Genomic DNA, 17,795 nt, shown 5'->3' with positions numbered 1-17,795 from the left:
CGCCAAGTGACGTCACCCCCTCAGAGAACGAGAGGAAACCCTGAGTGAAAAAACTACGGCACCCGGCAGCCCTTGCGTGTTATTTACATACTCGCGGCCTGTTGAGTAGCGAGGGCTGGGGAAGAAGGCTGTGGGCGGAGCCGCCGTTGCCGTGGCGCCCGGAGTGACGTGAGAGAGAGATCTCAGGCGGTCCTACCGGGAGGCCGTGAGTCAGTCAAGGGGCAGCCGAGGCTGACGTGCCGGCGGGGGCTTTGCGTGTGTGGCATCTGTGTGTCAGTCAGGGAGTGGTCAGCGTGAGGGCTCGGGCCTGTGAGAGGCCCTACAGCCGCCGCCGCCGCTGCTGGTGGAGGGGCCTCTCCGGTCGGGAGGAAGGCGGAGGTGGTGTCTCTTTCCTGGCGTTTTGCCTCAGCACCGGCGGTCTTCGGCCGGCCCCGCTTCACTCCCTCACGGTTGATCCTATCGTAACCGGGAGGTCGCGGGGTGCCGCCGTTTCTCCGCTGCCGCTTTCTCCGCCTGCGGCCCAGCCATGTCGGGGCTGCTGGGCAAGCTGTTCGGGACGGGCGGGAAGGGCGGCGGCAAGGGGCCTTCCCCCCAGGAGGCCATCCAGCGGCTTCGCGACACGGAGGAGATGCTGAGCAAGAAGCAGGAGTTCCTGGAGAAGAAGATCGAGCAGGAGCTGGGGGCGGCCCGCAAACACGGCACCAAGAACAAGCGCGGTGAGCGGTGGCGGGTGGGCGGGCGGGGGGAGGAAGAGGTGGCTTCTTTCCTCGGGTGGGACTTCTTTTCAAAGTTCCCTTTATTTATATGCTGATTTCCCACCCACACAGTGAACTGCGCCCAAAGCGCCTCGTAATAACCACTAGCGGAGTCACTGTCAAAATACGTAACATCTTCGGGGAAGGGGAAGCAACTTTACAGAACACATCAATTGCATTCAAGTAAGGCAAAACAAGATAGGTAGATGTAAATCCGTAAATAAAGACTTTCAGGACTATTATAGTTACTCCGTTTTGATACTTAACAAGCAGAGCACAAAATAAAAGCTTGTAGACCTAAATAAATAAAGCAGACCAACGTGACCAGTGCTGGACATACTCCAAGGGGCCACAGCAGCCTAAAATCTACCTGTGGCAAGAGGAGTGTAGAGACAGAAAGGTGCTTGGACCTTTCTAAAGGAAAGGATGGTGCTGGGGTCAGTTAGAGCAAAGTAAAAACACAGCCTAATAGGTAGGAAAAGAGCTTGCTTCACAATGTTGTGTATGTTTACTCAGAGATAAGACACCTTGCAATCTGTAGATTTTTACTTTCATTTAAATGTGCCTAAGATTGCGGTATTAGTGGCATTTTTGCCTTAAAAGCCTCCAGGGTAATGTTCAGCCTACTAAGAACGCAAAATAGATAAACTAAACGTGCAGCAACTATCAATGAAATGGCACACAAGACAGGAGCAAAACACATTTCCATTATTGGGGTGGCCTGCCTGGTCTCACCAGATCATTGTTATACTGTAAGGCTACAGTTCCGTAATTAAAAGTACCCAGTCCAGAGCTCTTCCTCCATTCCTGTTTTTGTGGGCCTCTTGTGAGTTTGGCATACAGATAAGTTTTGCAGGCTTTTCTCTACACTGCTTTCAGCACAAAAGAGACTTCAGATGTTGAGGGGGGAAGTAAAGGGGGCTGTTGTGTGAACTACACTGGAGGCGTACAAGTTTATTCAATATAGTGAAATAAATGGCAGCTGGTTTTCAGAATGGGAACATTATTGTAGTATATCTGAAAAATATGGTGTGCTTTGTTTCCATGTGCCCATCTCCTATAGCAGGCATGTCCAACAGGTTGATCGTGATCTACTGGTCAATTGCGGGGTGGCCCTGGTTGATCCTGGTCGATCTTGGGACAACTTTGGTTCACCCTCGAATGACAATGTAGATCACTGCCAGTTTTTTATACTGTGAGTAGATCAGTATCTTGGGAGTTCGGCGTGCCTGCCCTACAGTTAAAGTCTCTTTCATTTTTCTCAGGCCATTAGTAGCATTTGCATCTTGAACTCTCTTGGTTTGGGGCCTATATAGACATAAAAGTGTAAGGTAGCAGATGCCGTGTTTCTATAGTTTGGACTTAATTCTTGACGCCAGCAATTTGCTGTACATCTATCCTGGTCTTACTCTTTCCCCATCCCTCTGAGTTTTGCTCTTCAAGTTCTGCTGTAGCACTCAGATCTTGGGTTAGTTTGAGTGGGATTCTGCAAGGGAGTACCTTAGGCAAAATAAAAAAATTCCTTCCTGTAGCACCTTAAAGACCAACTAAGTTAGTTCTTGGTATAAGCTTTCGTGTGCATGCACACTTCTTCAGATACCTTAGGGTTAGCCTCTAGATACAGCATCTTTACTATGTCCCTGCTCAGTTTTGGGTTGCTTCCTTGGGGCTGCATCCAGACCTGTGCAGGGCAGGGAGGCAGCTGGGTACACTTGCCCCAGGCCTCAGAGGACTAAGCTGGCTGGGGGAGGGGGGTGCTAGGGGCCTGCCAGACTTATGCTGTCATGTCAAGAACAGGACTTCTCCCTCAGGCCTCAGACAAGCTCTGCATGGGCCTGGCTGCATCCATTTGAAGCCTAGACCTAAGTAGGAACCTGCACTTTGTGCAGAGTGATTTGTAATCTTTAAACTAGCACTGACATTGTATTTCCTCATTGAGGCTTTCTTACTGAGGCTAAGTTCTAAGCTAATGTCTTGTCAGGGTCAGTGTTCCTTATTTATTAGTTGAACCTGAGGCACATTGAAAAGATATTAAACAAGAGGCTGTTTATCTTATCTCATTTATGAAGCTGCAGTATATGTTCCATGTTATGTTGCTCAGGACTATTTTCCTTTAATTGACACTGTCTCATTCTTATCATGGTTTTGCTATTTAGTGTGCTGTGCATGCTTGTATTTAGAAGCAACAGGGTCTCCTTACAGTAATACTGGAACTTCTTTTCTCCACAGCAGAATATGTTTCTGTGTATACAATTTATGTACATTCTTTACCATTTATTTCTGTTGTCAGCTTTTATAATCATGACTTGTAAAAAATGCCAAAATAAAGGGAGAAAGCTATAGACTTCTTTAATTCATCATCTGGCTAGTTGGAAAAGCTTAGTTTGCTGATCTGGCAAATGCTTCATTCTATCAATGGGAAATTAGATTGGTTGTATAGTTACAACAGAATGCTGCACTTTATGCTGTAATGCAATTTATTGACAGCTGATGTGGTGTTGTGGTAAAGAGATTGAGCTACAAATCAAGATGTCCCCTGTTTGACTCTTACTGTTCATTAGGTAGCCGTAGAATAATGCTGGTCTGCTTTGCAGGATGGTTGTAAAGATCACAACAAAATAATTTCTGAATAGGAATATTTCATTACAGTACCACACTAGTCAGTGTGGGAGAAGATACTTGCTTCTTGCTTACCTGTGACAGTAGTTCATACTACCTTGAGACTAGACTGAGGGCCAGCTTGGGCATGTTGAAGGTCTGAGATCAGAATCTCCTGTATGCTTGTAAACCTCAAAACATCTATGGGGAAGGAACACTAGGAAAGGTGTTTAAAATGAGCAAGCAAGCAAGCAAACAAACAAAAATCTCATGCTATTTCCCTGATCTAAATCATTCCCTAAGCTCCAGGAGGAAAATGTCAGGTACAGATGTACATTTCAGCAATATCTTGTCATTCTTCTTAAAATTAAAGTGTTACTGCATCCCTTCATGCTGATTAGCGTGCATAGAATTAGATAAAAATTGCTATGGTTGTCCCCCCCCCAAACTCGCCAGTTTCAGCAGAAATCATGGTGTGTGTGTGTACAATGCTACATTGCGTGTTGCAAGTGCCTACCGTTATGAAAGTTGAGCAATAGAGCTCCACTATACTGTATCTGCTAATAGTAAAAAATACATTTGCAGTGAGGTCAAGGAGGTTAAAATTTGAAAAACCTATTCCCTGATGTATACAACTCTCAGACTCTCGATGAGTAAGGACTTTCCCTTCATGTGAAGAAAGCTGCAGCAGATTGAGCTAATAGTGTGTCCCACAGTCAAGATGGCAGTTACTGCACGTGCTGTAGAGGAAAGTGAGGGGCAGATGGGGCTCATCAACCTGGTAAGGTAGTCCATCTAAGAGAAGGAAAACTCTGGTCCTAAATCTCCACTGCCTTGTGGGACAACTTCGGAGAAGAAAAGGCTAAGGAGCAAACCCTACACAAATCCAGAGTGGAGTCCCTAAGGTGGTGGGATGGCACCTTGTACGCCTTCTTCTGGTCAGCTACTCCTGCAGCCAAGCTGATGCCAAATGTATTGCTCTGCTTTTCTTTGGACCACATCAGCAAGGCAGAGAGGAGGATCTTGTCATCTGGGTAGCCCAGGACCTCCATACATACGGCCCAGGCTTGTTCCCTGGGGAGGTTACTTTGGTGCTCGGTTTGACTTCACCCCAGAGGTGCAGTCCATTGTTTCTTGAGACAGATGGATGCCAGCAACAACTCTATACCGAAGATTCTTCAAATACTATAAAGATGCATTTTTAGAGAGGATGATACAAAAAACATAGGCTGAAATGTGACTGTAAGCTGATCTTCCTTTATGGTCACCAGTTGATTATAAATCTTGGTACAAGTGCATTTAAAACTGCATTTCAGTCCTTTGCACAGAAATGACAATTGCAAGAAAGAATCTGTTGAGCAGCAACGTAGCACATTTGAAACCTGTCTACGTCCCATCAAAATGAATGGAATTGCACTAAAGTTGTCAATATCCCAATTTCCACTGCAGATTGCTGTTTACGTTGAGTTTAATCTTAAGAGTTCCACAAGAATCTGCATGCAGTTCATAATGAGTGAACTTTAGTGCTTCTGATGATGCGAGTTAGTGATTCAAGTTTATTGAGTGCTAAAAAGAATTTTTTGCTATAAAGGGGAATTGCTATTCCTTAATTTGCAAGTCTCTTTTAAGAGGCATAATAGATTAGGGTCATCTCTGGTGTAACATACAGTGTAAATAATGGAGCATAACTTCATACGGCTGGGATGTTGAGGCTTCTGTTTTCCCTGCTTACTGAAATGTTCAGATTCATAATATTGCAAAGAAGATGCTAAATTTTATTATCATCTCTTAAGAAGTTATCTTTTTACCTCTGGATAGATAATGCTCTGGTAATAAATACAATTAATTTTTAGCTCAGTGGGAATTTATAACAAGAACAATTTTGCTGGAAATGACTTGTAAAAAAATTCAGTGCCTGAAAACTTCATTGTAACAGAACACTATAGTTATTCTCACAATTACCTGATTCAGATGATCAAAATGACTTACTGCCACCTGACACTTAAATGCCCAGAAACAACACTCTGCCCAGGCGGTATATGAACAGATCTATTTCAGTGTTGGCCTGCGTCATATGTTAATTTAACTTGTGTTGTTGCTGAAAATAGGTAAAGTTGCATAGGGTTAGGCAACAAACTGGGCTGCTATTTGTAGAATAGCATCATAGGATTCTTTGAAAAGATGGTTTTTAGAAGATAATGTAACTCATCCTGGCAGAAACAGTGCAGTGGCTCTACCATAACACTTGACCTACAGTTTGAATGTTTTACAGTGGAAAGCAGCTCAAATTCCAGCATTCATAGAGGGCAGCCAGATGAGGGAAACTTCTAAATGTAGGCTTTGTTTACTTCTTGAAAAGGTTTTACAAACTGCAGATGGCCGGAGCTGTATTCCTGCTCAGTATAATTCCTGTTTAAGGTTTTAAACGATAAATTCATTTAATTAGGAACTTTCAGTGGGCAGTGGAAAATGGTAACTGATGCATCTTAATTTTAATGGTATAATGAAATTTCCTTTGCTATAGATGTTTAGCTCTCAAAATTAAAAACGGACACCTGATTGCCTACTATTTAATGTGAATAGTCTTGTATAGCCATTTTAGTTTTGCAACTGGCTATAATTCTGCTTGAGTACCAATTACTACATCAGTTCTAACTGCCCCAAACTGATCCGCTTCCATGTGTACCAGGCAGCCTAGTTTCTTGTATCTTGTTCAGTATTCCTGCTTGCATTTTCCAGTTCTCCGCTATGATAACATGCTAGAGTGAACTAGAAAATCTACACTTATGCAGATGATTGCCTCCTTTATATATATATATATATAAGATTTTATTAAAGGTTTTTCATAATACAATACAATAAAAGAAACTAATCTAAATAAAAACAAAAACAAAAACAGAGAAAGAAAGACAAAACAGTCATATGCCTTGCTTGATTACCGTATTTTCCGGCGTATAAGACGACTGGGCGTATAAGACGACCCCCGACTTTTCCAGTTACAATTTAGAGTTTGGGATATACTCACCGTATAAGACTACCCCTCTTCTAACGCACACCAAATAAAAATTAGAAAAACCAGTCTCCAGTCCGGCTCGGAAATCCGCTCCACTTCCCAGTGGCCGGGGGGGCGTGGCCGGGTCCGTTTAAACAGAGGAGCGAGCCAGAGGGCTTCCTCTTTGGCTCACTTCCTCAATCGCTAGGACGTCGCTGAACTTTGCTCAGTTATTCCTTTTGTCGGACCTGCTGAAGCATTTTGGGGGGATTTTTTTACTGCTTTTGTTGAGCCGCTCTCGTGGAATTTGCTTGGGACGTGGAACAGCTGACAGGCGCCATTTCAACCCAGGGTGGCTGGAAAAAAGCCTTTATCGGACGCCCCGATCAATTGGCAGTGGGTGAGTGCATCACTGTGCGTGGGGAGCAGGGCATTTGAGGGGAGTGCTCCCTCAATTGCCGCTCTCGCTTTACAACTTTGCCGCCCACGTGGCGAAAAAGATTCCGGGTTTCTCTGTTCCCAGCCACCTCCCCCTCTCTGCTTCCCCTGCCCAAACTGCTCCCTTCATCATTGCCCTCACAGCTTGATAATCGGCTTCCCTCCCCTCCCCCAGCCATTTTCTACCTTTGCTTGCCCCTTCGGCTGTGCCACACTCTGCTGCGCTTAATGCTGTTGTTGGTTCCCTGCCTTTGTTGTGAGCCTTTTCTTTCCTTTTACTGCGGGGGCTGCTTGGGCTGAGGCAGTGGCCACATGTCTAGTTGCTGGGGCAACACAAGGCCGCCATTTTGGACCACATGGTCTACTACCGAGAGTGGTTGGGGTCATTCTGTTGCTGGTGATTGGGGAGGCTTCTGGGGCCAATTTCCAAGTGTATTTCTGCTTCATCTAGAGAGCTTGGTGTCCTCCGATTTAATTTGCTGTCGTTTTGTTCTTTGGTGGGGAATTGCTGCAGGAGCTGCTGCTGTAGCCAGAAAATACAGTACTTGAACATGCTTATCTCCTTTCATAGCATCCTCTGAAGAAGTGCAGGAATGGGGTGTGTGTGTGAAATTTCCAATGCTGACAAACAAAATTGAAGTGCCCCCGCCAAGCTGAGTTTTAATTGACACCAAGAAATGGGAAATCCTCATTGCCTCACTTTTTCCTTGAGGAGAAGGTGCCCTAGGGGTGGTTCTCCTGCAGCTACTTATGCCTGCCCTGTACCAAATGTCCTTGCTTACTCAGAGTGTTCTCTTCTCTTTCCTGCCCCCAAAGTATCTTAGATGGTGGTCATATAAAGTGTTTCCATTTCTTACATAGTGACTAAGGCAAAACATCCAGATTTTATGCATTTCTTGTGTTCATTTTACTTTACATTCTTGTGTAGTTTGAATAATTCTTTGAGCCTTCTCTCTCATTACCTGCTAGTCTACCATATTAGAAAGATTGAATGAAGGTTTATTTGTCAACAAGCCTGTCATGCCTTGTGTGCTAAGCATCTAAGCTTCTAGTACTTGGCTGTAGATCCTGCAGTTTGATACTGAGTAGACAAACAACTCAGCAACAAAATTGATTTGCTTAGAGAAAGACACCTATTGGTAACAAAAGTTAATTAAACTGGGAACACAAAAGATGCGAGAGGCATAATTGGTAGCATAAATTTTAAGTGGTTTTATGTTCTGAACATCATGCTTGTAGAAACAGTTTTAGATGCACATTGTATATCAATCATCATTTGTCTTGTTTTTGTCCAGCTGCACTTCAAGCCCTAAAACGAAAGAAGAGGTATGAGAAGCAGCTTGCACAAATCGATGGCACATTATCCACAATCGAATTCCAGAGGGAAGCGCTGGAAAATGCCAACACCAACACTGAAGTGCTCAAGAATATGGGATTTGCTGCCAAAGCAATGAAAGCTGCTCATGACAACATGTAAGATGCTCTTCATCATTGGTTCATTGAATGGGCCAACTTTTCACTGAGTGCAGTACAAAGGGACACATTCACTCTTTGCCCATATTCTCTCTTTTTTGGATAGTTCTGGACAGTTATTATAAACCAGTCTGCACACAGTAATTCAAATTCTACATTGTGCAGCGGGACTTGTTTCTATAAAAGTATGTACAGACGTGTATAAGCTTTCAAGTAACTGATCATGCTCAGTATCATTACATGTAGACATGCTTTATCTGTAAGCAGCATATAGTTTGAAAAGTATGTGGCTTTCATGGTTAAAGTCTTTGAATTTTACTTCCAGATTATGCAACTGAATAGATGCAAACAATTTATTAGAGCAACCAGTTATTACTGTTACAATTTTTATTTAAATTAGTCTGAATTCTTGCTCAGGAAATAATGATTTCAAAGGAAGAAGTGTGTTTTAAATCAGCAGTATTGTTTTCTTGATGATTTGAATCAGTTTGCCCTGGTGGTTAGCTGAATATTTCCTTAAAGCTATTGAGACTTGTAATGATCTCCAAGACTAAACAGGTGAATGGTTCAAGTAACTTAAATCCTTTTCCTACAGGGATATTGACAAAGTAGATGAACTAATGCAAGACATTGCAGAACAGCAGGAGTTAGCAGAAGAAATTTCAACAGCTATCTCCAAGCCTGTGGGAATCGGTGAAGAATTTGATGAGGTAAGTACCAAACAGTTTAAGACAAGTATGACGTTTGTACACATACAAACTTAAGGATTTTGAAACACACTTACTTCTTGTGACTCAAAATATTATGACTCATGATTTTTCCATCTTAAATAACAACAGAAATGTGAGTTTAATACTCTGGCTTGCGCTTGGGAACAACAGAATAATTTGGATATGTAAACGTTTTGAGACACCTAGAATGCCCAGTTGTGTTGAGTTGGACATGAAGGTTTCTTACAATTACAGTGGTGCCTCGCAAGACGAAATTAATTCGTTCCGCAAGTCTCTTCGTCTTGCGGTTTTTTCGTCTTGCGATGCACGGTTTCCCATAGGAATGCATTGAAAATCAATTAATGCGTTCCTAGGGAAACCGCTTGCCAGGCTGGCGGTGCGGAGAAGGGCTTTTCTCCGCACCGCAAGCCTTCAGGGCAGGTACGGGAACAGAGGGGAAGGCGCGCAGCGCTTTCCCTCTGTTCCCGGGGCTTGCGTGGGAGGAGGGTTTTTCCTCCCCGCCGCCAACATTCAGAACAGCATTCTGAATGTTGGCGGTGGGAAGGAAAACCCTCCTCCCACCCCAAGTCTTCAGGAAAGCCATCCGATGCCGCGCGGCGGGAGGAGGCATTCCCCCCCGCCGCCCGGCATCGGAGCTTCGTTCCGATGCCGCGCGGCGGGAGGAGGCGTTCCCCACCCCCGCCTGGCATCGGAGCTTCGTTCCGATGCCGCGCGGGGGGGGGAGGAGGCGTCCCCCCCCGCCCGGCATCGGAGCTTCGTTCCGATGCCGCGCGGGGGGGGGGAGGAGGCGTTCCCCCCCGCCTGGCATCAGAGCTTTGTTCCGATGCCGGGGGGGGAGGAGGCATTTCCCCCCCCGCCCGGCATCGGAGCTTCGTTCCGATGCCGCGCGGGGGGGGAGGCGTTCCCCCCCCGCCCAGCGTCGGAGCTTCGTTCCGATGCCGCGCGGGGGGGAGGAGGCGTTCCCCCCCCGCCCGGCGTCGGAGCTTCGTTCCGATGCCGCGCGGGGGGGGGGAGGAGGCGTTCCCCCCCGCCCGGCGTCGGAGCTTCGTTCCGATGCCGCGCGGGGGGGGGGGAGGAGGCGTTCCCCCCCGCCCGGCATCGGAGCTTCGTTCCGATGCCGCGCGGGGGGGGAGGAGGCGTTCCCCCCCCGCCCGGCACCGGAGCTTCGTTCCGATGCCGCGCGGCGGGAGGAGGCGTCCCCCCCGCCCAGCATCGGAGCTTCGTTCCGATGCCGCGCGGCGGGAGGAGGCGTTCCCCCCCCGCCCGGCATCGGAGCCTCGTTCCGATGCCGCGCGGCGGGAGGAGGTCCGAGGACAGTGGGGAAGACGCGCTGCGCTTCCCCGCTGTCCCGGAGATTTCCCTATGGGCTGTCGTCTTCCGAGGCAAGCCCATAGGGAAATTCGTTTTGCGAAGTGCCTCCAAAACGGAAAACCCTTTCGTCTAGCGGGTTTTCCGTCTTGCGAGGCGTTCGTCTTGCGGGGTACCACTGTATATGATGTTACAAAATTGGCAACAGTGATTTCTGGTGCTAGCACCTGTGACTGCAGTGTCTCTCTCCTTCAATAATAGGATGAACTGATGGCTGAACTAGAGGAACTCGAACAGGAAGAATTGGATAAAAACTTGCTGGAGATCAGTGGTCCTGAAACAGTTCCACTTCCCAATGTGCCCTCAATATCTATACCTTCAAAACCAGGTGAGTGCCTTGCAATTGCTAAAGACAGGAGCATCTTGTAACAAGTGCATTTGTCAAAAAAGCATTGTAATATGCCATTCTTGTGGTTTTATTTCTGAACTACTGTGCAAAATTTACACACACTAATCTGTTTCACAGAAGGAAAGCCAGTTAAGTTCCCTAGTTATCTTTATCTACAGATCTAATGTCATGGTTCTCAAAGCTGGGTGGGGGAGCTTCCTCAGGATCTATCTCTGACACCTTAGACCCCATAAGCAGTTTTCTGATCGCCTATTCCAGCTAATTAATGGTTTCCAGGTTGGAATACTTCATTTACTTTTATTCCCCCAGGGATGAGAACAATTGTCTCGAAGAAAAGGAACTTGGGTGACAAAATTCTTCCCCCATACCTTTAGTTTGAGAATCACTGTCTTGGGTGTGAGAATAAATGGATGTGGTTCTGATTAAAATCCCTTGCCCATAGTGTTGTAGCATTGCACAGTTCTGATGGCAGCATGCAGATGTTGCCCATGTGTGGATAACACAGCAAGGAGCTTTTTAAACATGCCCTCCATTTTTCCATATAACCTGGCGTATCACCCCAGGGAAGCAAGCACCACTTTAAAACACTGCCTGCCATTTGGCAACTAAGCCATATTTAAGGAGCTTCTATTGACATAATCCCTAGAGAACTCGGGTTTGGATACCTGAAAGTATCCCTTTTAGGCTCCCATCTAGGTCTCTCTATTTCCTGAGATCATTGGAAGAGGCTATCACTGGTTGTGCCACTGTCACAGATGTACATTATGCAGCAATCTGGGAGAGGGTCTTTGGTGGCATCTGCCTTGTAGAGCTTCCTCTTTTCTGAAATAAGGCAAGCAACTCTTGAATTTTCAGAACATGCTTAGTACTTGTTCACTCAGGTATTTGTTGGTTGCTAAAATAATTGCTTGGGATGGGGTGTATATTTGTATGACATAATTTTGTTATGATTTTAAATATTTGATGATGTTAGTTTTTATTTTTTTTATTATGTTTACATGCCAGGAACTGCTCTTGTATTGGCCAGATGAAGAGTGGGTGTATAAATACCTAAAATAAATACATTGGACAACTGCATACAATCACAATGTAGTGCTTAATCTTGTGATGTTGTGTCTTTTTCTAGCTAAGAAGAAAGAAGAAGAAGAGGATGATGACATGAAAGAGCTAGAAGCCTGGGCTGAAAACATATAACTACACCAGCTGCCCAGCTGGTGAAACAATTGAGACTCTGCTCACCTGTTGCTACAGGTGCATGTATGGGTGGGAGACATCATTAAGCGCAACGCCTTTATTTCTTTAATCCCATAGCTGTGGGAATTGCATTCTGCATAGCATGGTCTGAGCAAGGGAAACAAAGTTTCCAAAGAAAGTTGCCTGCAGTTTAGGGTGTTGACTTACTTTAAATAATAAACCTTACTGGCAAAATTCCAACATTCAGCTTCTGGACTATGCTAATGCCACTGCTGGATCACCATCTTTCAGAGTTCTGACCATGCTGAATCTGACTCGGGATACGAAGCCTGTAACTTAATTTGATGGAAACGCTTTTAGAAGTCTTGTAAAGTATTTCAAAAGGAAAAGTCATAAGCCGTTATTGGCTTATTATGCTTAGATGTACAAATGCATCACTTAGGCTTTTAGTTCTTTAAAGTCTCTATTTATATCCATTGGTGGCATTGACACTCCTCTCTCCGCATTACACTCACTTGGTCGCTGTTCCCAGTTGGATTTGGTGAGGTGGATTTGGAATGTTGAAGTAATTCTATGATGGAAGTAGGTGAAATTGACACTAGCTGTACATTTTTCTACATAGCACCTGGAATGTTGATTGCTATCTGTGATATCCAATTCCCATTCAGACACAAACATACATTTATTTTAAATAAGGATCTATGGTTTGCACTGTATTAAATACCTTGATTGATTTTCGTACCTGCCTGATGTCTTCACTATGCATGTATGTAACAGAAACTTGGAGAACCTTGTTGGGATTTCCCCCACCCCATTTTGTACATCGGTATTCTCTGGTACTTTGGTCTTCCTTCGAGGCAGAAGTGTAGATATCCAAGTATGTGCCACTTTGGTTCTTAAGTTGAATATTCAGAATAGTATATGCTAGAAATACTAATACATTCTCCCCTCCCCCCAAATGAACAGAATTTGAATAGTGCTAAGCAGTGCCTGTTTTTGAAAGCTTACTGCTGTGTCAGCCCATCTGATGTTGAATCCATTTGCCACATGGTGTTCATTAATTTGCTACAAACAACAACTCTGTGCCAGAGCCAGAAGCATTGCCTTGGTTAATAATAGAAGGGCCTTTGCTCTTCATTCTGCATAAGTACATCATACGTTTTTCAGCATGCAACCTTTCAGCATTCTATATGGAACTCTGCCGCCAAGTATTTGTATAAAAGGAAGAAAACAGACAACCGCTACTGAAAATACACAACATCCCACAGTAACTATCTTAGTATTGGTTTTGGAAAGGCTTAGTCCAAATGCTGGCTGAGGCAGCTGTCTTGGCAGTTTCTCTGCTCCATAATATGGTAGAAATCTCATTTGAAAATTTCCCTGGGGTATAGCTGAAGATTATAGTCTGATATGCATTATGGTTGCTGCTGTTTTCAGCATACCCTTGTTTCCTATTAATGGTGTCCTTGTGCTTCCTATATCCATGGATGTTCCGCTCCTCAGGATTGTGTGCCCATTTTCTCAAGAATGTTAAATTATGCAATTGTAATTAATGTTCTCATGCATTCCCCTGCCCCCATGCACCATAGGGGATGTGCAACCCCCCCCCCCAAAAAAGTCAAGGGCTGATCTCCAATGCTAGTTATGATCAGAGTAGCCCCATTAAAATGAATGGACTTTAAAGTCCATTGATTTTAATTAGTCTATCTCAGTATGATTTAATGTGAAATACCGTATTTTTCGCTCTATAACACGCACCTGACCATAACACGCACATAGTTTTTAGAGGAGGAAAATCCGTAGGCATGCCACCTGTAGCCATTCCCTCCATAACACGCACAGACATTTCCCCTTACTTTTTAGGAGGAAAAAAGTGTTATGGTGCAAAAAATACGGTATATTCCTTCCATGTAGTTCTGAAGTAGCTACAATTTTGTCTGGTCATCTCGAACCCCTGTCACGTGGCTTCCAGTGGAAATTGCCTAATTTTGTCTCTTTCAAAGATGGCTGGAATACAGTGATACACACTACATTGCCGGTCCCTTTTGTAGATTTGTACTTGCAGTAATCCCCACTCTGTTATTAAAGCTGATCATCCTATTGAGGACCGTGATTGCAAGGGTTTAGAAAATTAGCCAGAGTGCCTAAATGAGATTCTTCTGAACCAGAGAACTGTAATAAATCTAATCAATATAATGAATATGTTAAACCCCTTATTTCTGCTTCCGTGCTTCCAAGAGTCACATCTGTATATGGCTTTCACAGTTCTTCTACCTTTTCCTTTCCCCTTTTTCCTGCCTAAACTATTGTATTCACCTGGAACTCTCTCTTTGATTACAAATAATACAAAATTCATTATAAAAATTATGAGGAAAAGTACAATCAAAGGCTGGGAGGGCTTCTCAAATTAAGTCTTGTTTACAAGCTCCCTTCATATGTTATCTTGCAGACAACTTATTACAGTCAAACCTCGGTTCCCAAACAGCTCCATTTTGGAACGTTTTGGCTCCTGAATGCCAAAAACCCAGAAGTAGATGTTCTGGTTTTCAAACGGTTTTTGGAAGCTGAATGTCCAACGCAGCTTCCGCTTGAGTGCAGGAAGCTCTTGCAGCCAATTGGAAGCTGTGCCCTGGTTGTCCATTGTTTCGGAAGTCAAACGGGCTTCTGGAACACATTATGTTCAACAACCAAGGTTTGACTGTAGAAGGGCAACCATTAGGATTATATACTTCATCCTAGTACATGATATGAGCATTTTTTTTAAAGAATTTATAACTTTATTGATTTTCCTGAGAAACATCAGTAAAAACAGAAATGGCACAATGTATTAAATTATCCCATGTCCTCTTCCCTCTGGATTACAAATGTAAGACGGTTTAATAAAATCAACTTCGCATTTCTAGAATGTACATCTCTATAACATCAGTGACTTTGTACTTCTCAAATATAGATCCATCCTGTTAACAGCTTCATCAAGAGCTGTATGAAACAAATCATACAGTTTAGATGCATGTAGTCTAGTCTTAAGGGATGTGCTATATATCTTTAGCTACTGTAAACATAGATTATCCAAATGCAATTCCAACCCTTTGATCTTTGTTGCTGGAAGGTGTAGACTGTGGCAGACATACTTGCCTGCTCTTAGAGAGGCTCTGTTCTTGCAGCTATGGAAAGCATGGTGCATGGAGCACTTCTGCTGCAGAGTTTTCACCTGTGTTAGCCAACCTACAGCTCCATAGCAAGGCTTTATGGGGCAAGGGCAAATTACAGCTGACAAGGAATATGCTGTATCCTAAGCTACTCCATTCCCCTGAGATGGGCCTAATTTGGGTGCCTCAGCTCTGCCAGCATGGAATTTGCACAGCAAAATATAGAGAGCACACACCAGCAATATATGTGCTATGCCCTAGCAGGCCTTTAGGTGTGGTGATCAATCTGCTGGTCCTATCGGCGGTTAGTATTGCTCAGGGACGCGGGTGGCGCTGTGGGTTAAACCACAGAGCCTAGGACTTGCCGATCACAAGGTCCGCGGTTCGAATCCCCGCGACGGGGTGAGCTCCCGTTGCTCAGTCCCTGCTCCTGCCAACCTAGCAGTTCAAAAGCACGTCAAAGTGTAAGTAGATAAATAGGTACCGCTCCAGTGGGAAGGTAAATGGCGTTTCCATGCACTGCTCTGGTTCGGCAGAAGCAGCTTTGTCATGCTGGCCACATGTACGCCAGCTCCCTCGGCCAATAAAGAGAGATGAGCGCCGCAACCCCAGAGTCGGTCACGACTGGACCTAATGGTCAGGGGTCTCTTTACCTTTACCTATTGCTCAGTTACTTGCATTTGTAGTCTCTCCCCGCCCCCGGTCTCTTACATCCTCAGCAAAGCAACAGATGAATCATACGGTATACAGGGTCGCAATATTAATACAATACAATGCTTAAAACAGTAAAATAAAAATGGAAGACTACCACAGCCTACCAGTGTATATTTAGATGTGAGTCTCACACAGAAGTGTATAGAAGCAGAATCAGCACAGAGAGAGAGAGAAGAACATGCTGATTCTTAATATTTCCCGCAATATTTTATAATAACTCAAGGACTGCCTCTCTGCATATGAACTGATGCGGACCCTCTGACCATCATCTGAGGCCCTTCTTCACATGTCTCCTCCATGAGAGGTCCAGAGGATGACAACGCGAGAAGGGGCCTTTTCTGCGGTGGCTCCCTGTTTGTAGAATGCTCTCCCCAAGAAAGCTTGCCTGGTGCCTTTGTTACGTATCTTCAGGCGCCAGGCAAAAACATACCTCTTCTCCCAGGCCTTTGGCTATTTAAACAATCTATGTGGCCTTTTAAAATGTGTGGGGTGGATATTGTTTTTATTTGTTACTTTGTTATGTATTTTTGTGTTTTATATTGTAAACCGCCCTGTGATCCTTGGATGAAGGCAGTATAGAAATTTAATTAATAATAATAATTAGACACTCACAAAATCATTCTCCCAAACACGATCTCTGTTTACAATGCCTTTGTCAGGAAAGTAGTATTCTTGGTTTGATGCTCATATTTGAGAGTCACTTTCCTTACTCTGAAATTTGATTGCTGTTCAGAATATATCATATAGTTGTGGCACTGTATGCTCTTCCAAGCATTTTATTTCTCTGCCTCTCCACTTTTCAGAGTTTGATTTATCTTACTTACCAGAGCTGGTTGGTAATCGGGAATTTTAGCCTGCAGAGTAATCACTGATGTTTATTTGTGGATGGTTTGTGTAATGCTTAAGCTTTAAGATTTCACATGAGATATGCAGTGGGATGATCCATGTATGTACAGTGGTACTCAGGTTACATACGCTTCAGGTTACATACTCCGCTAACCCAGAAATAGTGCTTCAGGTTAAGAACTTTGCTTCAGGTTGAGAACAGAAATCGTGCTCCGGCGGCACGGCAGCAGCAGGAGGCCCCATTAGCTAAAGTGGTGCTTCAGGTTAAGAACAGTTTCAGGTTAAGAACGGACCTCCGGAACGAATTAAGTACGTAACCCGAGGTACCACTGTAGCTGCATTTCAGCCTTGGCCATTCACAAATCAATGGAATACTTAACTGAGCCACAGAAATGAAATTCCTGTATTTGAACACTGGGTGGCAACCTTACACCATGCCATGTAAAATGTGTCCTTCCTTGGGAAATCAGATGAATTTTGAAAGCTTATATATTATTATTTTCTTTTTATGTTCCTGTAGTTCCTCAGTATAGGTAGTTTAGGGGAACTAGCTATACATGGCCAGTCAGGTTATTTGCTGTTGTATATTAATCTAGCTTAAGTGGAGTACTTTTTATCAAGGAATATAGGTAAAGGTAAAGGACCCCTGGATGGTTAAGTCCAGTCAAAGGCAACACTGGGGTGCAGCGCTCATCTCTGCTTTCAGGCCAAGGGAGCCAGCGTTTGTCCACAGACAGCTTTCCGGGTCATGTGGCCAGCATGACTAAACCGCTTCTGGCGCAACGAAAAACCATGACGGAAACCAGAGCACACGGAAACGCTCTGGAATATAACGTGTGACTAGTGGCATGTCTAATTTATAGATCTGTTGAGTCCTCTGCAGCACTTGTACAACTGCCTGCCATGATCTGCACTGCACTGTGAGCTCGTACCAGTGGGCAACCAACCCACATGATCTGTGCTATTGATATGTACTTATGTCCTACGCAAGAAATAGTGTTGACAGTGGAGTCTTAAATTCTCCTGATTGCACATTTTCAATCTGTTCTGCAATAGCTAGGCGTGTAGGAAGCTGCCTTATTGCCAAATTAGACCGTTAGTTCATCTGGCGCAGTATAGTCTACAGTGACTGACAATGACTTTCCATGGTTTGTCAAGGAGTATCTCCCAGCTTTATATAGAGATGCC

General features: G+C 44.4%; 1 protein-coding gene across 1 annotated transcript; it reads left to right on the top strand.

The window, feature by feature from the left end:
• Positions 1–118: 118 nt before the first annotated feature.
• CHMP4B (charged multivesicular body protein 4B) lies at positions 119–12,639 on the top strand. Its single transcript, XM_081196742.1, has 5 exons — positions 119–716; positions 8,079–8,256; positions 8,852–8,966; positions 10,557–10,683; positions 11,831–12,639. Exons 1-5 carry the CDS (start codon positions 527–529, stop codon positions 11,896–11,898), a joined length of 678 nt encoding a protein of 225 aa, XP_081052868.1. The 5' UTR covers positions 119–526; the 3' UTR covers positions 11,899–12,639.
• Positions 12,640–17,795: the final 5,156 nt, after the last annotated feature.

The sequence above is a fragment of the Podarcis bocagei genome (assembly GCF_964188305.1).
Source record: "Podarcis bocagei genome assembly, chromosome: 5".
Classification (NCBI taxonomy): Eukaryota; Metazoa; Chordata; class Lepidosauria; order Squamata; family Lacertidae; genus Podarcis; species Podarcis bocagei.
This window is presented reverse-complemented; position numbering and strand designations above follow the sequence as displayed.

Excerpts from the sequence above, each read along its gene's own strand:
- CHMP4B (XM_081196742.1), top strand. The coding sequence starts at position 527 with ATGTCGGGGCTGCTGGGCAAGCTGTTCGGGACGGGCGGGAAGGGCGGC. Across the intron at positions 717-8,078 it reads CGGCACCAAGAACAAGCGCG|CTGCACTTCAAGCCCTAAAA; the intron begins GTGAGCGGTGGC and ends GTTTTTGTCCAG. Across the intron at positions 8,257-8,851 it reads AAAGCTGCTCATGACAACAT|GGATATTGACAAAGTAGATG; the intron begins GTAAGATGCTCT and ends CTTTTCCTACAG.